The sequence below is a fragment of the Ursus americanus genome, chromosome 1, assembly GCF_024610735.1.
Source record: "Ursus americanus isolate L20-20 chromosome 1, mUrsAme1.1.p, whole genome shotgun sequence".
NCBI classification, from domain to species: Eukaryota; Metazoa; Chordata; class Mammalia; order Carnivora; family Ursidae; genus Ursus; species Ursus americanus.
Window position 1 is genome coordinate 99,439,467 of NC_142127.1, and position 25,276 is coordinate 99,464,742.

At 44.5% G+C, this 25,276-nt stretch overlaps 1 protein-coding gene across 4 annotated transcripts in view; it reads left to right on the forward strand.

The window, feature by feature from the left end:
- Positions 1–25,276, forward strand: part of ARMC9 (armadillo repeat containing 9) — a 147,138-nt gene that overhangs the window by 68,150 nt on the left and 53,712 nt on the right. For all 4 annotated transcript variants that reach the window (XM_045794135.2, XM_045794136.2, XM_045794137.2 and 1 more), the window contains 2 exons: positions 1,940–2,030; positions 7,911–7,966. In XM_045794135.2, the coding sequence (XP_045650091.1) occupies positions 1,940–2,030; positions 7,911–7,966 (147 nt within the window). The remainder of the gene's footprint in view (positions 1–1,939; positions 2,031–7,910; positions 7,967–25,276) is intronic.

Genomic DNA, 25,276 nt, shown 5'->3' on the forward strand with positions numbered 1-25,276 from the left:
CAAGGTCTGGGGCAGGAGAGCATTTCAGGTCAATAGGGCTGCCCTCATGCCTGCTCCAAAGCCTCCCGCATGCAGGGCTGGAGCAGTTGTCGGCCACAAAGCTCGTCCATGGGATTTAAACTCCAGCCAAACATTCTGCCCTGGGCTGGAGCAGACCATTGCCCTCTTGGCACCTTCTTCCTTGATACAAGGACTATCCAGACTTGGTCTTCCCTTCCGGGCCGCTGCTTCATGTTCTCTGTGTGCTTACCTATGTCTGTCTACCAGTTACATGTTACAGTTCTCAAAGATGCTGTCCTAAGTCTCTCACTCTTCTGTCACCTGCAACCTTGCTTATTCCCTTGGCCTCAGCTACCAGATCTCTCTTCCGAGCCACAAAACCCCTCCAAACACAGCAAGCACAGTCTTAACCATTTACTGAGCATCTGTTGTGTGCCAGCAGTTGGACTAGATGCTGTTTCTTTAAGTATGATTTATGAACAGTGAAGTGCACAGGCCTTCCATACACAGTTCAATGCATTTAACAAACATACGTCTATATAACCGATGCGCAATTTACATTCTTTATCTTTTAAAAATTTCATGTTAACTAGAGTTGCCATCCTTATGTTATAGTTGAGGACACAGGCTGAGAGGAACGAAGCAATTTGACGAAGGTCACACAGTTAATTCATGAGGGAGCTCGGACACAATCCAGTTTTAACCTTCTAGAAGATAATGCTCTGCTCTAGATGATGGGAACTCACCATGTTCAAAATGGCACAAGGCACTTCTTTGATTCAGTTAGAGCTATTGATTCCAAACAGGCCTACATTAAAAGGGGGAAAATACTGGCTTATGTCACTGAGAAGTGCAGGCATAAGCTTCAGGCAGAGTTTGATCAGAGTTCATGCATTAGTAGAGCCATTTCTCTCTGCTTCCTCTGTTTTGGGTTCATGATGCGACACACTTTCGCCTTGTAGGGCAAGAAGCCTCACCAGCTCCAGCCACACATCCTCACTCACATCCCTCAAGGAAAGAGGAAGGACGGGAGACAGACACCTGTGCTCAAGTCCTTGTCTCACCTCTACATTTTCCTGCAATTCTGTTAGTCAATATTGAAAATTCTGACGTCAGCATTTTGTGATAAAGTAAATGAGGTACAGGGTGGCGACTGTAATAATTTTGATAGAAGAAGAATGATAGCTGTTTAAAAAGAGGTTCCACTTGTTCATTTACTTCTCTACACATATGGTTTTACTCTTCATTTTGTCCCTAAAATCCAGAAGGAAGAATCTAAAGAAATCACAAGAAAGAAATCACCTGCCAAAACAACATACTGCCCAAACTAAAGAGAATACTTACTTACACAGTAAAATTTTACAGCTTTTTGTTTTTTCACTTACTATCAGAGTGTAGTTGACATACGGTGTGATATTAGCTTCAGGTGTACAATATGGTGATTCAACAGTTCTGTATGCGGCCCAGTGCTCATCAAGCCAACTACAGTCACCATCTGTCACCGTACAATGTTATTACAGCATCATGACTGTACTCCCAACACTGTACTTTTTTTTTCCTTAATCTCCGTGACTGCTTACTTATTCTCTAACTGGAAGTTTGTACCTCTTAATCCTCTTCGCCTATTTCACCCCTCCCTCCGCCCACCTCCTTCTGGCAACCCCCAGTTCTCTGTACAATAGGTTTTCTTGTTGGCTGAATGTTTTATAATTAGGTTGGATAGTCAACGAAGAGGAAAATAATTTCACTGTGAGTTGTAAAAAGAACAAGAAGAATGTTTAGTACTGAGCAGAGGACTTTGTACTGTGTATATCCCATCCCCCCCATAAAGGGTGTTTTTTTTTTTTATTAGGTGAAACTATTCCGTTGAAAACTAGTTTCACCCCATTAAAAAAAAAACCCTGAAATATTAACTCTTACTCTCTCCGTTGCCCCCTAGGGAATGGAGGACATCCTTCGCTGCTTCATCAAAGAAGGCAATGCTGAAATGGTCCGCCAGATCGAATTCATCATCAAGCAGCTTAATTCAGGTCCGTTCAATGCAAGAATCTACCTTTTGCATCTTTCACATGGGCTAGAAAGATGCATGGGCTTTCTTAGAAGGCTTGTCAGTGTCTTGGATTTCATTTAAGAGGCTTTAAAGGAGGTGGGGAGATTCAAGCGAACCCACCAACGAAAGTTCAAAGCCAGGTAGTCAAAGCCAAGCTGTCCCAAGACCAGCGATCTCTCATCACACTTCAGGCTTACAGTCAACAAAAAGAATTCAAAAGCAATCACAAACACCCCGCTCTCACATTCTCTTTATGTGGGCCTCCCCCTCCTAATTGTTCCCCCCACCTCATAAGGCTTCTCTGGGGTCCCAGGGTCCGATAAGGAAAACAAACACCAGTCTCCCTAGTACCACTACAGAAAACATCGTTCTCCCATATGCGTTCATTCTTTCACGAAAAATTTATATTGCCGGTGGCTCCATGAGAGGATATGATCCTCTTTCTCTCTGGCTTCCTCCATTACGGTGACAACCTACATCCCATAGTAAGCAGGAAAGGAAGGTGCAGGAGGCCTTGGATGGGACCAGGATGGAGGGGAAGCTCTAGCTCTTTCTGTGAACCCCAGACACCTTGATCCTGACTCCCACCCTGTCAGAGGCACCTGGCCCTGCCAGCCTCCGGGGCCGAGTTTGTCACGTGTGCCTTTCTACGTGCCTTTCCCATCATGGAAAGTCCATGTGCACAGATCCGGCTCTGCACATGAGCGAAGGTAAAAAAATGAATCTCTTGATCTCTACTCCCAAGTCAGCAGCTTGAGCTAGGTAGCTGCCAGAAGCCATTCACTGGAAGAAGCCCGCAGGCAGCTCTTTAGGCTCTCGGTTCAACAGCCTGGGCTGCACGTGGCAGTCACCTGAGGAGATCTGTAAATCCCCACCCCATGCTGGTAAAATCAGAATCTCCGGGGGAACCCCAGGTGTGAATAGTGTTTAAAGCTCCGGGTGATCCCCGTGGGCAGCCAAGATGGCGTGTCCCTGTCTCTGACGTGCGCACGGATGGAGAGGCAAGATGGCGTATCCCTGTCTGACGTGTGCACAGATGGAGAGGCAGAGAGAGGACATGAGAGGCTCCTGATCAACAGGAAGCAGCTGGGAGAGCAGCCAGTGAGGTGTGAAACCTCGGTTGCCTTCAAGCTAGGGCCCGTTTCCATTTGAACATCCTCCTCCTCAGCTCCTAGAGCAAATACGATTCATCCCAAATTTGGGTGAGCAAGGAATAGAACTTTATTTTCTGCAACAGCTTCATTTCTTTTTTTTCTTTCTTTTTTTTTTTTTAAGTTTTATTTGAGAGAGAGAGTGTGTGCGCGCATGAGTGGAGGGAGGGGCAGAAGGAGAGGGAGAGAGAGAGAATCCTCAAGCAGACTCAGCTGGGTGCAGAGCCTGACACAGGGCTCAATCCCAGGACCCTGAGATCATGACCTGAGCCGAAAGCAAGAGTCAGATACTTAATTGACTGAGCCACCCAGGCACCCCTGCAACAGCTTCATTTTGGACTTTGAGCCCCAATTCTGCTGGGCAGGCATATTTACAAAATAACACTAACTAAAACCTTAACCTCAGTCAGGGCTGAGCTTGTTCCCTAATAACCTCCTTTGGGCAAGCAACAGTTTAGAAAGAGGGGGAAGGCCCGGAACATCGGTCCCTTTCTGCTCCATGCTCATCAGCCACGCTGAGACCTCAGTCCCAGGCCAGGGGTCCTCTGCAGCCTCAGGGTCACATCTGGGCTGCAAATCTTTTTCAAGGCTGACTCTGTGTTTCAGTCTATCGAGACATACCCACCTCCATTTCTTTGTCGGTCTTCCCTCCTTCCTGGCAGCCATGACACAGGGTGGGGGGGGGTGTCCCCTTGCTCTCTAGCCAAAACCATCTCTTTGTCTTATGTAAATCTGGCCCTTGAGCCAGCGTGCTGACGAATGTGAAGAGGGAGGGTCAGTTGACATTTCCACGAGAGATGTGCTTTGCCAAGAAGTTATCATGGACAGAGCTCAAGCTTTATAGCCTTGTGTGTCCAGGAAAGGCCTGAGATACACCTGCCTCTCTCAGTAAGTTCCAGTTTAAATAGAGTGTCAAAAGTATTTCTTTTTTGATCTCAAGCATTTAAGTTATTCTGTATCTGTGGGGCAGTGGCAGGGTCCCCAGAGACAGTTACCTAGGAGTCTGCTACTTTGAAACAAAATTAGAAAGTCATTGAACACTTGGATGGAGGACCAGACACACAGACACAAATACCCTAGGATATGTGTCATGAGTCAGAATGGATGAATGTACCAGCATGGTGATGAAAACCAGAGAGGGCAGAGCTGGAGTTCCCACCCAGTCCAGGCTTCGTCCTCAAGTGGACAGTAACAGGAAAGTATGAATTAGTAGCAGCTTACTAGTTTAAGATATGTGAAATGGCATTGCCACAATCTTTATTTTTTTACTTTCTTGTTTTATTTTAGTAAATACTTAAAACATGTAAATGGGTTTTCATACATTCAAGCCCATCTCAGTTCCCTAGCCCTATTTTTCCTATGAAGTTTTAAGGTTTCCAAATACAAAAATTCTAGTATATTTTAGGAACCTCACCCCACAGGTGGGAGAGGACGGCTCTGGGGAAGCTTACGGGAAAGCTGGCGACCCTGACAAGCAGAGATGACCGCCAACAGCAGCAGCAGGGAGGCTTGTCCGTAATACCAGCCCCCAGCAAGGGGGCACCGGCCAGTGCGAGCCCATCCCTGAAGAGAGGACAGGAGCAGGGCAGAGCCGGCTTCACCAGCAGGGTCCTCCAGAAAGCAAGGAGACTGGCAGCTCCAGCACTGTGCACTGTTAGTTACCGGAGCGAGGGCAGCTGGTTGTGCCAGAACCCAGGGAACAGTGTGGGAAACAGGGCTCATGTCCCCGTCATGCCCTGGAGCAAGAGCTGAGGTTTATAAGGTACTTTAGTTCGCAGGACTGGATTGTTCTGGGAGGAGGATGCCTCTGAGCCAGCAGGCTCAGGGGAGAGGGCGTGGCTGGACCAGCCTGCGGCCTCACAAAATGTCAAAGATTCTTTTTAAAAAAGTGGGAGAGGGCATTTCCGTATTTGAAAAAGAAATATTTATAATTGATGACTATAGCTGCAACTCCATTCTGAAAGCCACCTGCCTGATAGGCATTTACTGCGGGAGGAGTAGTCACGCTCCTCGTGAGCTGGGAGGGAGTAGAAGTTAGGTAACGCAGGCTCAGCCCAAATGCAGGGTGACCTAATTTCTCCCTCTGCAAAGTAGTTTTCTTGACAACGGCGGGGCCATGATGGGCATGGAGGCGTGCAAGCCCCTCTGAGGTGGGGACAGAAGTCCGTGTCCTGCTGTCCTTGGTCCAGTCAAGTCAGCAGAGTCCTTCCCTTCAGAATGAGGCTCATGTTGAGGATGGTGGGTGGCCTGGGGTTTCTACATATTCCCTTCTATGAAATGGTTTGGGGTTAAATTTGGGTGATTCTGCCGCCTTTCTACGTATGCTGAGCAATGTCTTCAAGAATCGCCTTTCACTCCTCCTTTCCTCCTACTTCCTCTTTGACTTCCTGTCCTCTTCTCTCAGGCTCTGGTCACTTTCATGTCAGCTGTTCAAGAAATGAGTGATCCTAAGGAAGATACATAAGGAATAAAGGAACGAGTAAGCCCAGTGCTTTGTTCCCCAGGGACTCACAATTCCCAGACAGTCCGTAGCCTTTCATACATTAGGAAACACTGATCGTCCGAAAGTGACAAGCACTATCAGAGTAGTGCTATCTACTACAGTGCCGGCTAGTACCACTGTCTATACAGTGCCGGCTAGTACCGCTGTCTACACAGTACCAGTTAGTACCGATGTCTACTACAGTGCCGGCTAGTACCGCTGTCTACACAGTACCAGTACCGCTGTCTACACAGTACCGTCTAGTACCGCTGTCTACACAGTACCATCTAGTACTTCTGTCTACACAGTGCTGGCTAGTACCGCTGTCTACGCAGTACCATCTAGTACTGCTATCTACCACAGTGCCGGCTAGTACCGCTGTCTACTACAGTGCCGGCTAGTACCGCTGTCTACACAGTGCCGGCTAGTACCGCTGTCTACTACAGTACTGGCTAGTACCGCTGTCTACACAGTACCGGCTGGTACCACTGTCTACTACAGTGCCGGCTAGTACCACTGTCTACATAGTACTGTCTAGTACCGCTGTCTACACAGTGCCGGCTAGTACCACTGTCTACACAGTACTGGCTAGTACCACTGTCTACACAGTATCAGCTAGTACCACTGTCTACTACAGTGCCGGCTAGTACCGCTGTCTACACAGTACCAGTACCGCTGTCTACACAGTACCGTCTAGTACCGCTGTCTACACAGTACCATCTAGTACTTCTGTCTACACAGTGCTGGCTAGTACCGCTGTCTACACAGTACCATCTAGTACCGCTATCTACCACAGTGCCGGCTAGTACCGCTGTCTACACAGTGCCGGCTAGTACCGCTGTCTACTACAGTGCCGGCTAGTACCGCTGTCTACACAGTACCATCTAGTATTTCTGTCTACACAGTGCTGGCTAGTACCGCTGTCTACAGAGTACCAGCTAGTACCGATGTCTACTACAGTGCCGGCTAGTACCACTGTCTACACAGTACCAGTACCGCTGTCTACACAGTACCGTCTAGTACCGCTGTCTACACAGTACCATCTAGTACTTCTGTCTACACAGTGCTGGCTAGTACCGCTGTCTACACAGTACCATCTAGTACCACTATCTACCACAGTGCCGGCTAGTACCGCTGTCTACTACAGTGCCGGCTAGTACCGCTGTCTACTACAGTGCCGGCTAGTACCGCTGTCTACACAGTACCATCTGGTACTTCTGTCTACACAGTGCTGGCTAGTACCGCTGTCTACACAGTACCATCTAGTACCGCTATCTACCACAGTGCCGGCTAGTACCGCTGTCTACACAGTGCCGGCTAGTACCGCTGTCTACTACAGTGCCGGCTAGTACCGCTGTCTACACAGTGCCGGCTAGTACTGCTGTCTACTACGGTACCATCTAGTACTATACTAGTACTACGCTAGTCCAGTGCTGTCTACAGAAAATGCTGAGTGTGTTCAGCAGAGAGAGAGGTGACTGCTCAGTGAGGGATCAGGGAAGTCTTCGTGGAGGAGAAAGTAACCAAACGTCTATGTAACACCTTCTGTGTACCTGGCCCTGGGCCAGGTGGCGTAGTTCTGACATGTTATAAAATCTCCCCAACCCCCCTAAGAAGTAGGTAGTCTGATACCCATTTCATAGATGAAAAAACAGAGGCTTATTCTTTCTCTGATTCCATGTGCTATTATCCCCTTTGTGAACTCTTTTACAGTCTAGCAGTGAACCACGGGAGCCTTCAGGAGCTCTACCTACCATGGCCACTACCCCGGCCTCTGTGGAAAAATCATGGGATTTAGAAATAGACTCAAGTCGAATCTCAACTCTGTCACTTATGGGAATGTGACCGGAAACAGGTCCCTTATCCTCTCTATGCCTCTGTTTGCTGTTTGCTATTTGCTATAGAATGGGGTTAAGAGTCAACAAAGTCTTTGTAAGGAGTAAATAAATAACACATGGGACAATATCCAGCACGGTGCCTAGCACTACTCATTTACTTTCTTTCTTCTAAAGCTTTTAACTTTTCTCGCGGCACTGCCAATGCATTCTGTACAAACAGGGAGAGAGATTTACGTTGCTCAGGGTGATCTGAGCCTATGGCTGTGTGGGCACCAGAAACCCAGTTGTTCTCGTGCCACCTCATTCTCGTCTCTACAGCAGCCGGAGGGTTTTGTTGGCCAAGGCTCCCGACCATGTTTGCAGTTATTCATTTTTTTTTTTTTTTATAGAAGAGCTACCGGATGGTGTTCTTGAATCTGACGATGATGAAGAGGAAGATGATGAAGTAAGTTGGAGGCTCTTGACGCCGCATAAAAAACTCGGACCAAACTATTGAGTCTCTTCCTTGCCTTGAAGAGTTAGTCTAGAAATGGCAGTTTCGATCCCTGCTGGCTTATTTCTCACAGTTCTGGGGGTTGGCTAGAGCTCGGCTGGTGGGTATCTGCTGGTCTCATGTGGGATGTCATGTGGCTGCTTTCTGTGTCCACGCTGGCCTCGCATCCTCCACGGCCTCTCCACGTGGCCTCTAATCACTCAGCGGTCTAGCCCGCACTTCCTTCCCGGTCGGCGGCAGAACTTCCGATCCTCTTCCAGGCTCAGCAGCATCACAGCATCACTTCTGCTGGGTTCTGCTCAGGGCACATCACAAGACCGGCTCAGAAGGTGGAGGGGGGAGCGGCAGTTAGACTCCACCAACAGGAGGGTTCGAGGTGGGAGCACATGCGCGTGGCCACGTCTGAAGACCACCAGCCGCACCTTGGGTGGGTTTGCTGCAGCCAGCACCCAGATGCCACGTTCCACAGCACTTGAGTTTTATGGGAAGTTCAAAGACAACAGTTCTTCAACGTGAATCTTTTGCTTTGAAGGGGCATGGGCCTCCCCTGGTCCTTCTCAGGGTTGGGAACGTTAGGCCCAGAGGCTCACTGTGAGAATCTCTAGGGAGAGAGGCTTGGTTCAGAGCACGCAGAACCAACCACTGGACTCCTTTAATTGCGTTGTTTTCATATGGGTTTCCTCAACTGTGAAAAATCCGCTTCCCTGGTTTTTTAAAGCGTGAAGGTTCAGAACGAATGTGGTGAGTCTCATGAAGTGGTATAGAGGATGGTGACTCATGCGCTATAGATGGATTTCTCAGATGACAAGCTCTTTCCTTGATTTCCCTTCAGACCTAGAAAAAAGCATACACAGTACCCTGTCCAGTTCTCTGTAGTAATAATCGGTTTGCATTCCTTCTCTATGGTGGGGAGTAGTTACTCCCGAAATGAATGTGGAGGATATGTGTCTACTTGGAGCTCGGTCTCTCGGTTTGGAAAGGTGTGGAAGAGTCAGGTTTTTGTCGATCGATGGCACCAGCTGGGGGAGATAGTTCACTGATGAGCCCTCCACCGAAGCAGCCGGCCAGTGACTGTCCCTGCCGCAGGCGGCCTCCCAGCTGCCACCTTCTTCCTGAGCTGTAGGTGGCAGCAGCGGGTGCCCTTGCTCCGTCCGCCTTTGTCCGACAAGTGCAGCTCTGGACCTCAGCTGGGGATCCTGGCCAGCACCTTCTCGGGCCCCTTCCTTTGGGAAGGTGGGCCCAGAGAGGGGCGGAGACCAGCCTAAGGTCACGCAAAGTCGATGACAGTAAAATCTGGTTTAGAACAGGGACTGGCAGACTTTTTCTGTAAAGGGGAAAGTAGTTAATATTTTAGGCTTCGTAGGCTGCCCAGGTCTCTGTTTCTACCACTCAAATCTGCCATTGTAATGCAAAGGAGGTATCAGCAATACATAAATGGACAAATGTGGCTGTGTTCCCATAAAATTTTATTTATGAACACTAAAATTGAATTCCAGTTGATTTTTATGCGTCACTAAACATTTTTTTCAGAAGTTTAAAGATGTAAAAATCATTCTCAGCTTGCTGGCCTTCAAAAGCAGGCATTACGGAGGGCGCGTGATATAATGAGCACTGGGTGTTGTATGCAACTGATGAATTACTGAACTCTACCCTGAAACTAATAACACACTATATGTTAATTAATTGAATTTAAATAAAATAAAATTAGAAAAAAAAAAACCCAAAAGCATCTTGGCCTGGGGGCCATTGTTTGCCAGCCACCAGCGAGAACCCAGCTCCCTGACTCAGTCTTCTCAGGACTGTGATAATGACACCCGCTTTGTGCCTGGCCCTCAGTGTTATTTTAAATTATATTTTGAGTGAATGTCTTAATTATTTAATTCCAGGAAGTTTTTGTCACTATGTTCAAAAGTTCCCCTCAAGATCTATTGTGTTACCTCTTTGGGATTTTTTGTTTGCTTTGGTTTTTCGTTCTGTTTTGTTGCTATTAACCCCTTTGTGTTGCAAGGGAAAATTCATTTGATTCGACCGTTCTGTTAATGATGGGAACTCAACTTTTGGAAATATCCCTATGGAAGCAATTATAGTCTACTAAAAATGAAGGAATATAGAGATTTTTTTTTTATTTTATTTTTAAGTAATCTGTACACCCAACGTGGGGCTCGAACTCACAACACTGAGATCGCATGTTCCACCAACTGAGCCAGCCAGGCGCCCCTATAGAGATCTTTTAATTTTCTGGACTTTTGGCTATCCTATGCCGATTTTTATTTTAAGAGGGTGGTGTTTGAAAATATTTGTTGTGATAACTAGAATTTTCAGAAGATTCCTAGAAGGGGTGTAGTTGGGAAATTGTAAGGAAAGGATCCGGCATTTGGAGCCGGAACATGACACTTTGTGCTGAACTCCAGTCAGCAGGTGCTAGACTTCCCCTCCCTTGTGACACTGACAGCCCACCGCAGAAGGTTAGCAAGGGCGCCCTGAGGAAGGCTGAGCTGTCGGTGTTTTACTCTGCCTTCACTGAGGGTTGGTGTGACTTCTTAAATTGGAAAGAAAAAGGAAAGTGAAAGATGCCCAGACTTAGACTAAAGGAAACTTCCAGAGATCATTTGAGCAAGTCACACTTTTGTCAGAATGTGGCTGCTGTCTCCCAAACAAAATTATTTTCAAGATCTCCGATCATGTCATTTTTGCTTAGCAATGTAAAATATTTTTTAATTTGATAATTAAACCCAAAACACAGATAACGGAGCCAGTGTTTTCAGTGAGCTGCTCAGTGCTTCTCAAGACAAAATGGCTCTGTCGGGGTGTGGCCGGAAGCCATGGGGAATTATGCTCTTTCTGCCTTACATCGAGTTAACATCTGTGCACTGTGACTGCGGCCATGGGTCCTGCTCCCCCGGAAACTCAAGAGAGCCCCCAGATACAAAATCCAATTTTTCTCTCTAATTTCTAAAAATGTAATGACTTGTCCTGATGCCCTGACACTTAGTGATGTCTGATATACCTATATTTAAATGCCAAAATAAAAGATTGTAGTTAGGAATGTTTTTTCAGCTTCAGGACTGTCTAGGGTATAATGTCAAATAGGAAAAGGAAATCACAAAGTGATATGAACACTACAATTTCAGAAAAAAACCCATAAATACACATCCTGATGACGTATGTGCTTCTGTGTACGTGTAGCAGAAAGGCATGGAAAGTTACGTGCTCTCTTTGTTGACACTGGAAACGACCTGGGGGCCAAGAGGAGGAAATGGGGTGGGGGGGAGCCTTGGTCAGCCAGAGAGAGTTGCAGAGTTGCCTGTGAAGTGAGAAGTGAGGGGGTGCCGTATTTAGTGGGCAGAGGGTGGGTGTTAAGCCATCCTGAAGACTAATGGGGCGAAAGCCAAACCGAATAGTTTGGGGAGCCAGGGGGGACATGGGAGAACAGAGCCGGAACGTATATGCAGCGCTTCCCACAAATCTGGCTGTGAGCAAGACAGAGAGTGGGATAGCGGCTAAGCACGGCAGTTTTGTTCTGCTCTTGTTCTGATTTGGGAGAGACCTAAGCATGTTAAAATGCTGCTGGGAAGGATCCAGCTGAGAGGCAGAGAGAGGCAGGAGGAGGAGAAGGGGTGGCATCAAAAGGACAGATGTTTTTATTATTTTCACAATTGCTTCTTATGCTCTCGTGGCCCACAAGCCCCCAGACCCATTTAAACCTCCGGAGAAACAAAACTATCCTTAGATAAGCTTGGACAATACAGACACAAGAACAGGCAGGTGACCATTACAGTGTAAGGGTTTGAACGCCTCTCACCAGGTGCTTTAAAGAAATGTATCATCTAATACAGTTTATTTTTGTATTAAGCTTATGTCGTATGTTCCCAAAGAGCTGCCGGTAAATCACAGGGCTCAGGAACCCCGAGGCCTGTGTTTCTGCCACCAATGGCTCATTTCCTTATGACAGTTTAAGGTGAGGTGTCCAGCTCGTCAGTGGAGAAGAAAGGTCTTCCTGTGTTGTTTGAGAAGACAGATTTTAAGACAAATATTCTTCCCTCTTAACAAAACAGGTTTAAGTGCCAGGTGAGATCAACCACCTGGTAAAGAGATTTACTTGCTGGTTGCCACGTAAGTGACAATCAAATGCCCAGCAATTTCCTTCTCTAGAGATTTCTCAAATATAAGAGTCATTCGTTTATTTATTCAACAAATATTTGAGCGCTTTGAAATAGCATTATTCTAGGAAATAATGAGGAAGGGATACAAAAGGGATCTAAAAGAATATAGGCGGCTTATAATACCTCCAAGAGTTTAAAATTTGGAGAGGTGAGACCATCGTGATTCTGAGAGCAGCAGCTCACGGCTGTAGCACCGCCATGTGCCGGGCATCGCACTCAGCGCGGTGCGCGTGCTCACACGTCTGCTCACGACAAGCCTGCGAGAGGTACTGTTACTGGTCCCATTTCACAGATGGGGAAGCGGAAAATATGTCACTCACCGAGTTCACACAGCTAGTAAGTTAGCAATGGAGCTTGAAATCAAACCCAGGTGGTCCGACCCGCCAGTCCGCGCCGTTAACCACTGCCCGATTTTGTCTCTCGTGAGACAGATGGCAACACATAGAAACAGTTAACAAATGATAGAAAACGAATATATGATTATAGGTTCATGGATGTGATAGAAACGGGAAGTACTGTACAAATTCCGAGTACTGCAGGAGTGCTGGAACATGACTGTCTCGACTGACCTTCCCTAGCCTAGGGCGAAAGGTAAGAGGACTGGATTGATGAGGAGAAAAGTGTGTCAGGAAAGCAGGAGAGGCATCTTCCAGGGGTCTCAGAGGGCATCAGCTTACCCTTTGCTGCTCCTGGGACCCACATCAGTACGTGTATGTGCTTTCATATTTTTCTTGTAAGATACGTACACACACAGTATCCATGTATGTACACGTGTCCATGTACGTTTTCATCAATAGTGGTTTTACAAAATGAGATAGATGTAGATACAAACACACACATACACAGCGTTGCCTTTCTTTCCTGTTAATATTTTCTGGAAATCCCTCTAAGTCAGCCAGCGGAGCAAACTGATTCTTTTTAATGCCATACCTAGATGTACAGTTTTCCAGATTTTTGCTTTGTCAGACAATGCTGCAGTCAATATCTTTGTAAGTATGTCCTTATGTACTGGTGCTTGAATTGACATGGGCTTTTGTTGCCAGGTTGCACCGTTATGTGTGTTTTTAATTATAATAGATTTTTCCAGATTGCTCTTCAAAAGGACTGTAGCAATTCAGATTTCACTAGCAGAGCAGGGGAGAAGACTTTTCTTTCCATCTCCACCAGCGACAGGTGCAGTCACTCCTTATTTTTCCCAATCTCTTGGTGATAAAGAGCTATCTCGTTGTTATCTTAATTTGCATCCCCATTGCGTAGTATGAATGTCTTTTATGTTTATTTTATTGGGTATTTGGGTTGGCCATGCTGTAACTTCCTATTCATGGCCTTTCCCCATTTTTCAAATTGTGTTTGTCTTTCCACGTCACTTCATGTGACTTCTCTGTACATTACAGATATAGACCCTTTTTCACCTTCATTGGAAAAAACTGAAAGATGCATCTTTTATTCATTGACTTATTCTTATATCTTTTGCCAGAAGTCTTTTAAAATTTGTAAAAAGCTAAATAAATTGACTTTCCTTTTACAGCTTCTGGGTTTCTGTCCTGATTAAGGTTTCCCTGAACCTAGATTTTACGTGTAGTCTCCTAGATTTTCTCTTAAGAATTTATTTTTTCATTTAAATTTTAATTATTATATATAGATTTTTTGTTTTGATTTGGTTTTTTTAAGATTTTATTTAGAGCGAGCAAGCACGAGCAGGGGGAGGGGGAGAGGGAGAGGGAGAGAGAATCTCCAGCAGATTCCCCACTGAGCGCAGAGCCCAATGATGCAGGGCTCAACCCCATGATCCTGAGATCATGACCTGAGCCAAAATCATGGGTCAGACGCTTAACTAACTGAGCCACCCAGGCGCCCCGGTTGTTTTTTTTGTCTTTTTTTTTTTAAGTAAACTAACTATACCTCCAATGTGGGGCTCGAACTCCTAACACTGAGGTCAAGAGTCTAATGATCCTCCGACTGAGCCAGCCAGGCACCCCAATTATTAAATATTTTATACATAGAAAAATGTATATAATATTTACATAAAGTTTGAAGTAACTTCTCAAATTTTTGGTTTCAGAACACTTTTACACTCCTAAAAATTACTAAAGGGACTCCTGGGTGGCTCAGTCAATTAAGCATCTGCCTTCTGCTCAGGTCATGATCAAGCCCCACATCGGGCTCCCTGCCCAGTGGGGAGTCTGCTTCTCCCTCTGCCTCCCGCCCCTGCTCATGCTCTCTCCCTCTCTCTCTGCCTCTCTCTCATGAGAATAAATAAAACCTTTAAAAAGATTACTGAAGATTCTAAAGAGCTTTTGTTTATGTGTTTTTTGCCTATCGATATGTGCTAAATTAGGAAGAATTGAAAACTGATAAAATGTATTTATTACTTTTTAAGTGACAGTAAGCAACCCATTATCTGTTAATACAAATAAATTTTTTTAAAGATTTTATTCATTTGTTTGACAGAGAGTGAGAGAGTGAGCACAAGCAAGGGGAGTGGCAGGCAGAGGGAGAAGGAGAAGGAGGCTCCCTGCTGAGCAAGGAGACTGATGTGGGACCCCGGGATCATGACCTGAACCAAAGGCAGCTCTTAACCGACTGAGCCACCCAGGTGCCCCAGATAGTTTTATAAAAAATATTACTTTCCCAAAAAATGTATTAAGAGTATAGCATTGTATTTTATTTTTGCAAATCTCTTAATGTCTAGATTAGAAAATATCTGGGTTCTCAAATCTTCTCCTAGATTCCATCTGCTGAAACATGTTGTAGTTGAAACAGGTGGAATATTTTTAATAGCCTTTTTGGATAGAGATTTTTTTCTTTGATACTACTTTTAAATTGGACAAGTCATAGTTTATTAAAGGTTAGCTACAACATAAAGTCAAACACCAATACCAACAAATCTTTTTTATTTTGTTAAAATCTGTTAGTCTCTTTCGCATTTTGTTAATCTTATTTTCTGATTGTTCATTGCCAGTGTATAGAAATACGATTGATTTTTATTTGTGACCTAAAACCTTACTGGACTCGTTTATTGGCTCTAAGAGGTTTTGTTTCTTTTGTTTTGTGATGGGTTCCTTAGGATTTTCTGTACACAATGCCATGTCATCTGTGAATACAGATAATTTTACTTCTTCCTTTCCCATCTAGATGTCTTTTATACCCTTTTCTTGCCTAATTGCCCTGGCTACAACTTCCGGTACAGTGTTGAATACAAGTGGTTGGAGGGGACACCTTTGTCATTTTCCTGATCTTAGGGGGAAGGATTTCTGTCTTTTACTGTCCAGTGTGATGTTAGCTGTGGGTTCCTCATAGAGGCTCATTATCAGGCGGAGACACTGCCCTTCTTTTCAGAGTTTGTTAAATGTTGGATTTCGCCAAATGTTTTTTCCACATTAAGACGATCGTGCGAGGGTTTTTTTCTTTCATTGTATTAACACGGTGTAGGACGTTGATTTTCATATTTTAAACCACCCTTGAGTTTATGAGAAAAATCCTGCTTTATCATGATTTATAATCCCTTTTATATGTTGCTGGATTTGGTTTGCTAGTATTTTGTTGAGGATTTTTGTGTGTTTATTCATAATAAATATTGGACAATAGTTTGACTTCTCCTATGATGTTTTTAGGTTTTTTTTTAATTTGCACTTGAATTATAGTTGACATACAATATCGTATTGGTTTAAGGTGCACCACATAGTGGTCAACAATTATATACGCCTCTTGCTCTAGTTCTTTATCAGGGTAATACTGGCCTCATAATGTGAGTTGGAATGTGTTCCCTCTTCTATTTTTTGGAAGAGTTTGTGAAGGGCTGATGTTAATTCTTCTTTAAACGTATGTTAGGCTTCACCAGTGCAGCCTTCTGGACCTGGGCTTTTCTTTGTGGGAAGGTTTTTTTATTACTAATTTCATCTCTCCACTTGTTGTAGGTCTGTCTATCCAGATTTTTTTTATTTCTTCTTGAGTCAGTTTCTGTAATTCATGTCTTTCTAGGAATTTGTTCACTCTATCCGGGACATCCGATATGTTGATTTGTGTACAGTTGTTCACGGTATTGCCTTATGATCCTTTTTCTTTCTCTACGGTCAGAAATGTCCCACCTTTCATTCCTGATTTTAGTAATTTGAGTCTTATCTCTTTTGTTTGATCAGTACTATGGACTGAATGGTGTCCTCTCACATTCTTATACAGAAGCCCTGACCCCCAGTGGGGTTGTATTTGGAAATAGGCCTCTAAGGAAGTACTTCAGATTAAAAGAAGTCATTGGGGTGGGACCCTGATCAGGTGGGATTAGTTCCCTTATGGGAAAAAACACTATAGAACATTCTCACCACCATGTGAGGACGCAGAGAAGGTGGGTACCTGCAAGTCAAGAAGAGAGCTCTGCTCTCATCAGGAAGCAAAACAGCCCACGCTCTGAACTTGAACTTCCCAGGCTCCAGAACCGTGAGAAATACATTGCTGTTGGTTAAGCCACTCAGTCTGTGGTGTTTTGTTATGGCGGCCCGAGCTGACTAAGACAGTCGGTCTAGCTAAAGGTTTGTCAATTGTGTTGATCTTTCCAAGAACCAACTTTTCATTTTGTTGATTTTCTGTTGTTTTTCTGTTCTCTGTTGTACTTCTCTCTGCTGTAATCTTTTTTATTTCCTTCCTTCTGCTTTTCTTGTTCTCGTTCCTTAAGGTGTAAAGTTAGGTTATGGACTTGAAAGCCTTCTTTTTTCTAATGTAGGCATTAAATACATAAATTAAATATATACTGCTATTGTGGGTGAGGATGTGGGGGGTTTGCACTGTTGGTGGGTGCAGCCCTGTGGAGAACAGTACGGAGCGTCCTCAAAAAGTTAGAAATAGAACTACCGTACGATCCAATAATTGCACTACTGGGTATTTACCCAAAGATACACAAAAACACTAGTTTGAAGGGATACATGCACCCCTATGTTTACTGCAGCATTATTTGCAATAGCCAGGATATGAAAGCAGCCCAACTGTCCATCAGTTGATGAACGGATAAAGAAGATACGGCGTGTATTTATATATATAATGAAATATTATTCAGCCATAAAAAAGAATGAAATCTTGCCATTTACAATGACATGGATGGAGCTAGAGAGTATTATGCTAATAAGTGAAGTAAGTCAGGGAAAGACAATACCTTATGATTTCACTCATTTGTGGAATTTAAGAAACAAAACAAATGAGCAAAGGGGGAAAAAGAGAAGCAAACCGAGAAACAGACTCTTAACTGGAGAGAATAAACTGATGGTTACTAGAAGGGAGGGGGAAGGAAGGGAGGGGGAAATAGGTGATGGGAATTAAGGAGGGCACTTGTGATGAGCACCGGGTTCTATATGGAATTGTTGAATCACTGCATCACCTGAAACTCTTATTACACTGTATGTTAACTAACTGGAATTTAAACAAAAACAGAAGAAAAAAGAGAGAGAGAGAGAGAGAGAGAGAGCGCTGACAGAGGTGCGTGCCTGGCTCACCTAAGATGGAATCTTTGTCATACCCTCCACCAATGCTATAAATTTCCCTCAGAGTACTGATTTTGCTGTATCCCATAGGTTTTGGGAAATTGTGTTTTCATTTTCATTTATCTCAAAATATTTTCTACTTTTCCTTGTGATTTCTTCTTTGGCCCATTGGCTATTTATGAGTGTGTTTTCAACAAGCCTTTGAGGACAAGGCTGTTGACAACTGAGCAAGCTCTCAGATCAAATAAAGATAAGCCCTGTGAGAGGGGTTCCCAGGGGCTTACCAGATAGGTAAAATAATGACGCTTCTCTTGGAATGGGGCTTCCGGGGAGCTCAAAGCCCATCTGCTCCCTCTAGTAACTGCTTGGCTGCTGGTTTTCACTCTGATGGCAGGGCTGGTCGTTTTCAAGGAGCTGTGGGGAGAGAAGAATAGGGAGGTGTAAATGCCACAACGTTTGCTGTTTATACTGACAATTAGCTTTTTTTTTCCTTGAATAAACACCCCTCAGATTGTCACAAACCATTGGTTAATTTCCAGAGTTCTGAAAAATTTGATTTGAACAGTTTTTGTCAATATTCCTCACTTTTATGGAGGAATGGATTTTCACAAGTTCTCACTTCACAATTCCTGCTAACATCCTTTCGATTTTATACTTTCAGGAGCTCTTTTACCCACGCATGATTTTGTATTTACATGTATTGATCATTTGAGAAATAAAGGTTTTTCAGTTCTGCAGTCGTTCCAAATGTTGCCATATTTCATTATAAAACATCCAAATATTGCATTACTTAATATTGCCACTGATCTCATCAGAAAAGTCTTTAGGTGTTGAAAAGGTATTAAGCTTACAGTGGCAGGAACAAATTTTTTTTTAATTTTGTTTTCTCTTGAGAGTTCAAATTTTATTGATAATAGTACTATCAGTTGTTTTCCTTGACGTGACAAACTCATCTCATTAATTTTTGAGAAAGTGTCTGCTAAACACCCAAAACCGTAGTTGTCTATTATTCTTTCAAGTAAAAATAGTGTTCCTTGAAAAAAATTGCTTAGTTAGGCTTGCAACTCAGATAATCTTACAGATGTTTTTCAAGATAACCATAATGTACATCCCATTTTGTTACACAGAATGTTAAAAAGAGACCACAAGGGTCGAGACTTAATCAAATTCCTGCTACTTCATCAAGGGCATTCTGGTTTTGGTTTGGGCGTTTTTGTTTTGGTTTGGTTTTTGGGTTTTTTTTAGACAGAGCACATGCATGCATGAGCTGGGAGGCAGGGCAGAGGGAAAGAGAATCTTTTTTTTTTTAAAGATTTTATTTATTTATTCGACAGAGACAGCCAGCAAGAGAGGGAACACAAGCAGGGGGAGTGGGAGAGGAAGAAGCAGGCTCATAGCAGAGGAGCCTGATGTGGGGCTTGATCCCGCAACGCCAGGATCACGCCCTGAGCCGAAGGCAGACGCTCAACCGCTGTGCCACCCAGGCACCCCGAGAGAGAATCTTAAGCAGGCTCCATGCTCAACGCGGAGCCCGATTCGGGGCTTGACCCTGAGATCATGAGCTGAACCAAAATCAAGGGTCGGATGCTCAACCAACTGAGCCACCCAGGCGGCCCCATCAAAGCCATTCTTAAATGAGACTCTATCTAGCATCTTTCTATCATTGATCTATCTGTCATTTTTCTGTCTGTGCATCTACTTATCCATCTGTCTATCCATCCATCTATCCATCTGTCTACCTGTGGTCACAGTGGAGAATGCAGTGACTGTTACTCGGGTTTGGTAGCACTGCCTGATTGACACTAAGGCATCAGTGGTTTTACCGTCTGTTGCATCTGTACCATCAGTGTAAATGTCAGTACAGTTGTTCCAGGATAAATCATGAAAGTCAATACATTAAATGTTTCATCTAGCAACTCCTGTGTTTGTCGCCAAGCAACAAAAAAAGATCTTTATGCAAACAATCTTTGATGACTAGTTGCTGTTGATACTGGATGAATACAAGCCAAATAGCAAGTCCGGGCATACTGCTGCGGATCAGATGTTAATTAACTCAGCATTCACGTTTGCAGCTTGATCTTTGCTTCAACAAGCTACTGTTTCATTGGAAAGTAGCATGTTGTAATTGCTTTTGTTAACTTTCCATTTAGCAGGCATTCAGCAGTGTAAGCTCTACAAAGCTATTGTGTATGTTTCTTCAACCAAGTCAATAATTACCTGTCAGGGTTCTTCCGTGGCTCTGTTTTTATTAATAACTTGGGTGAGGGGATAATTTTAGATTGACAGAAAAAAATAATACAGAGTTCCCATATGCTCCTCACACAGCTGCAGTGGCTCTTTAATTTCTAGTTAGAAAAAAAAGTTAAAACAAATTTTCAGTTTCTGACTTTTAAAGAACTCGTCGCATCTATGTTTAAAATGTTCAAATTCTTTTCTTTCAGCTCTCAGTGAGTGGTCTCAAAATTTTACCTCAGCTTAATTGGCATAAAAATGTCATCCACAAAGGTTTTATTCCGTAAGACACAATAAGGCAAATTGTTGACATCTGTAAAACTGAGGGAAAGATAGCTTCCGTGTAATTCCGTTTATTTGCCCAACTTCTTTGGAAAACATCCCTCCCTTCCATGAGTCGGAGAACTTCCTGATAAGTCAGTTTCATTTTTCTCAGCATCTTTTCATATAAATGGTACACTTTGGGTTGAGAAACAGGGGTCCTCTGATCTCCCTTTTTAAGCCAGTGATCCATCCTTACAAATATAAGAAAAAATACCATAAACACGTTATCTTTTATTTTAGGGTAAATGATTCTTTTTTTTTTTTAAAGTATTTATTTATTTATTCGACAGAGAGAGAGACAGCCAGCGAGAGAGGGAACACAAGCAGGGGGAGTGGGAGAGGAAGAAGCAGGCTCCCAGCGGAGGAGCCTGATGCGGGGCTCGATCCCAGAACGCCGGGATCACACCCTGAGCCGAAGGCAGACGCCCAACCGCTGTGCCACCCAGGCGCCCCCGGGGTAAATGATTCTTAAATTTTAAAATAACAGGGGTTTTTTTGGTTTTAAAGGTTTTATTTATTTGAAACACAGGGAGAGTGCACGCCTGTGCTCACACACGCGGGAGCGAGGGAGAGGGGCAGAGGGAGACGGAGAAGCAGACTCAGCACTGAGCAGGGAGCCCAAAGTGGGTCTCGATCCTAGGACCCTGGGATCATGACCTGAGCTGAAGGCAGACATTTAACTGACTGAGCCACCCAGGCGCCCCTAAAATGACAGTTTTAGAGAAAACCTTAAAAATTAGAAAAGTTCTTGGAAAATCATAAAAATACTATTCCAAAATAAAACAATAAGTGTACTCATAGTCTGTTTTCACAGAAGAGCAAGGAAAGATTTTATTTCAAAATAATAATATATTAAGAATAATATATTGAGTGATAATGAAGTTATATTGCTTATAGTAGATGTAACCAAGATAGCTAATAAAAGCACAAAAGAAGAACAGAGAACATATGTTTATACTAAACCTTAGAAGTTTCTAGAAAATATAAACATACATTATATTAGCTATCAGAGTGATACCATCACATACCGTGTAGCCTCTAGAAAACTTGACTGTATCATAGGAGAATGAGAGTAAAAAAGGCAAGTATTATTACTATTAAAATAATTCTATATTATTTTATATTTTATAAATTACAGTGTAGAAGTATATTGTAGTTATGAACATGATCTAAACCACTTCATAGACCCTCTGAGGTCTTAAGGCCTCCAAAATTTCCCCAGACCACACTTGGAGAGCCACTGGTTTACAGTTTTGTACAATCTTTACAAGTTTAAGTATTACAGTTTACTCTGACTTTATAAAATGAATAAGAGGGTCTTTCATCTTTTCCTAAGGGCTGGAATTTGTTTTGTTTTGTTTTATTTTGTCTTATCAATTCTTCTGCCCTCACCCGTTCCCTATGGCCCAGTGACACATGCACATACTCTCCTGAGGAAATGAAGCTGGTCAGGTACAGGAAGGAGGATGGCTGGTGGGCGGGTCTGCGGTTGACCCCCCCACCCCCAGGTGGCTACAGTCAACTCACACCCAGTGACCCTCTCGTGTGGTTGACTATGACACAGGAGGGCTAGACTTTTTCTTTTTTTAAAATCATATTTCCTACAACATCAATGCAGAAAGCAGAAAACTGGTCTTATTCCTTTAAAATAAAAATTTGTATAATTTTCAACATAGAATTCGATATGACACTCTCTTTAGATGCATTTTACCAAAACAAGGCCCTGGGTAGAAACATTAGTATCCAAAGAAAGGTGTCAGGCAGTAGAACTGAATCAGTAGCTTTTATAACATCCCTGGATATTATGATCACTAAGGAATAATTAACATCAAATCGCTTTTCACAGTTTCTGAAACACTCTAAGCCCTTGGTGAACGTTCGTTCTCATTATTATTGGCATGATGATTATGATCATGATCATGAGTATTTCCTCTGGTATCAGCTCCAGGCTCACCAGGCCTGGCTGCAGAGAACCCTGTATACTGGTGTTTCTGCACCCGGTGTTCCATCTCTGGCTCTGGGGGCAGCATGGATACCATAGAGAAGGCCTCGATAAGGATACAGTCTCAGGTGTTTTAAAATATAGTGTATTAGGGGCGCCCGGGTGGCTCAGTCATTAAGCGTCTGCCTTCGGCTCAGGGCGTGATCCCGGCGTTCTGGGATCGAGCCCCGCATCAGGCTCCTCCGCTGGGAGCCTACTTCTTCCTCTCCCACTCCCCCTGCTTGTGTTCCCTCTCTCTCTGGCTGTCTCTCTCTCTGTCAAATAAATAAATAAGATCTTTAAAAAAAAAAAAAAACAGAGGATCATAGGGGAAGGGAGGGAAAAATAAAACAAGACGAAATCAGAGAGGGAGACAAACCATAAGAGACTCTTAATCTTGGGAAACAAACAGGGTTGCTGGAGACGAGGGGGGTGGGGGAAGGGGGTAACTCTGTGATGGGCATTAAGGAGGGCACGTGATACACTGATGAATCACTGAACTCTACCTCTGAAACTAATAATATGCTATATGTTAATTAATTGAATCTGAATTTTAAAAAAAAAGAAAAGATAGCTTGTTACAGTCCCCAGGAGGCAAGGGCACCTACATCCTGGGGGGCTACACAGGGAGCACCAGGGTCAGTCGGGAGGCACAGGGAAGAAAGGGAAATGTGGCCAAGAGCATTTATTGTGGTTTCAGCAGGAAGGATCGAGTGAGGCAGGGTAAGCAGGTTTAGGATTGGCTAGTTTGAATAGTTGCGCTGGGCTTTGTGGCCTAGTGGCTGTCCCTGGTTGTCTGGCACTTGGGCCTGGAGTGATGAGGGCAGGTGGATAATGGCCCCAAGTGTGAGAGCCTGAGGCAGGAGGTGGTTGGGGTGTGGGCTCTGGATTGGCTGGCTTGCATTTGAAAGGTGTGCTCGCAAGCGAGTTGTTCACTGTCTTTAGGAATTGGCTAGCCCTGGGAGAGGCAGTCCCCCGAGGGCCAGTAAGGCCCCAGATGTCAGAGCATCAGAGAGAACAAGAGATGTGGTTAATACACGAGGCCTCCACAGGCTGGCTGTGCTAGACTTCTAGTCCCCCTCCCTCTTCTCCCTGAAATGGACTCTCCAAGCGCAGAGGAGCTCCAGGGACATTACATGATCTCAAATCCGCCCCTCTCCAAGTTTCCCACTTCCATCAGCTCACCATTGCTGCCACCTGGGGTTCCAGGCCTGGGACAGTTACCGCATCTGGTTATAAGATTCACACTGATCCCCTTAATATTCACCCTAACCGATAAAGACCAGAGTCTTTCAAAAAGAACTTTTATTTAAAAATCAGAGGAAGAAACTTAGCAAATGAGAGAGATATTAGAGCCTTTAGGGTCCAGAGCTCCATTGCAGAGCGGCGGGCATCAGGCCGAGGAGTGGCGTGAGCCCAGAGCCTAGGCCTGCCCCAGCCAAGGATGGTTCACTTTGGCCTCGGCATGGACTGTGCAAAGAAGGGGGTGGGGAACAAAGCTGCCATGGCGCTGTGCTGCCAGGCTGCAGGAAATGGAGAACCATGAACTGTCCTATGCCGGGGAGGGGTGTGGACAGCGCTGTGCCCCAGGAAGCTTCATCTGGCCTCAGTGTTCAAGTGAACTGCAGATCCAGAAAGCTTAGAATTACTTAGCAGGCAGTATCTTCTGAGTGGTTATTATGTGCGGGCTGGACCAAGAGCCTTATAAGCTTTTCTCCATTTATTCTTCATACCTCTGCCATCAAGAAGGTTCTGTGATCAGCCCTATATGTACTGGATGAGAAAAGCCAAGTTTCAAGAGGCCCAGGAACTTGCTCAAGGTTACGGGGGTAGTTGCTAGTCGAGCTGAGGCTTGAGGCCAAGCTGGCAGGACAGCCCGTGTGCCTGACCTCCTTTCCGCTGCAGGCTTCCGTGGGGAGCGGCCCGGGGCAGGGAGGTGCTGTGCCGGGAGCTCCTGTGGGCTGAACCCGCACGGTGTGTCATGAGGAGCTGAAGGCTGGGGTAACTTGGAGAGAGTGGTGATGCCTTTAACAAAAACGGGGCACACAGGCTTAGGGGGGCGTATCATGCACAGGGTGAAACGATTCTAAATGGGGCCGTACATACCATGATCTAGCTGCAACAGAAGGAGACGGGGCCTAGAACCAGTCCGTTTCTACGCAGGCATCTCTCAAGTGGCCTCGCAGTCCACAGACAAAGGCGTACTGTCAAGTGCTTGGGCCGTGACCTCCTGTCCCTTCTGCCGCCTTCATCTATGACCTGCGAGACGGCTGACCCCCCGGAAGGTGTACGCATCCAAAGAGCCTACAGCAAGCTGCTGTCACGAATCACCTCGGCGGTCAGCTTGCTGGGCGTGGTGCAGATATGCTTTTCATTCCCCGTTACCTCATTAGCAGAGAAATGTCTGTCCGCGTCCGTGTTACTGGCAGAGCCTTGCCATTATTTAACCAAGTCAAGAAAGAAACCAGTGTTTCCCAATTAAGGCTTTTGCTTTTTTCTGCTTCTAAATTCGTTTATTTCTATAACACGGCTCCTGTGCGCTCAGACCTTGGCTGGGATGAACCACGCAACAGGCTGACTCATGGCTCCTGCCCTCATTTCCACTCTGGTTTCTATGGAAATAGACATCAGAAGGCTCAAAACAAGGTGAGGGCTTGGAGACACCTCATGATTCTGAGGCTTTCACAAGCCCTATTTGTCCAACATCTGTTTCCATGGAAATGGATGCAGAGAAGGTCAACCAGTGCTCCACAATAGACTTTTATTCTCTCTTATCTAATTTTTTACAAATAACAAAATGGTGCGTGGCTTTTTCCTATTATCACAGAGTTCTGGAATAATAGTGCGCTACCTATAATGAGGCATGTAGATTTCGAATCTTGATCTATTGGATAAATCCTTGTGCTGAAATACGCTCCTTATTATTTCATTTTATAATTTTTATTCAATAAATAAACTTGTTTTACTTACCCCATGAAATCACTATCATCGGCATTCAAGAAACACTTCGCGTGTTAGATCTGGAAGTGTGACTGGAGGAAAAAATAGTGCCTGACCTGCCACAGCTTCCAGCTCCACAGTTCAAGGCTTCTGT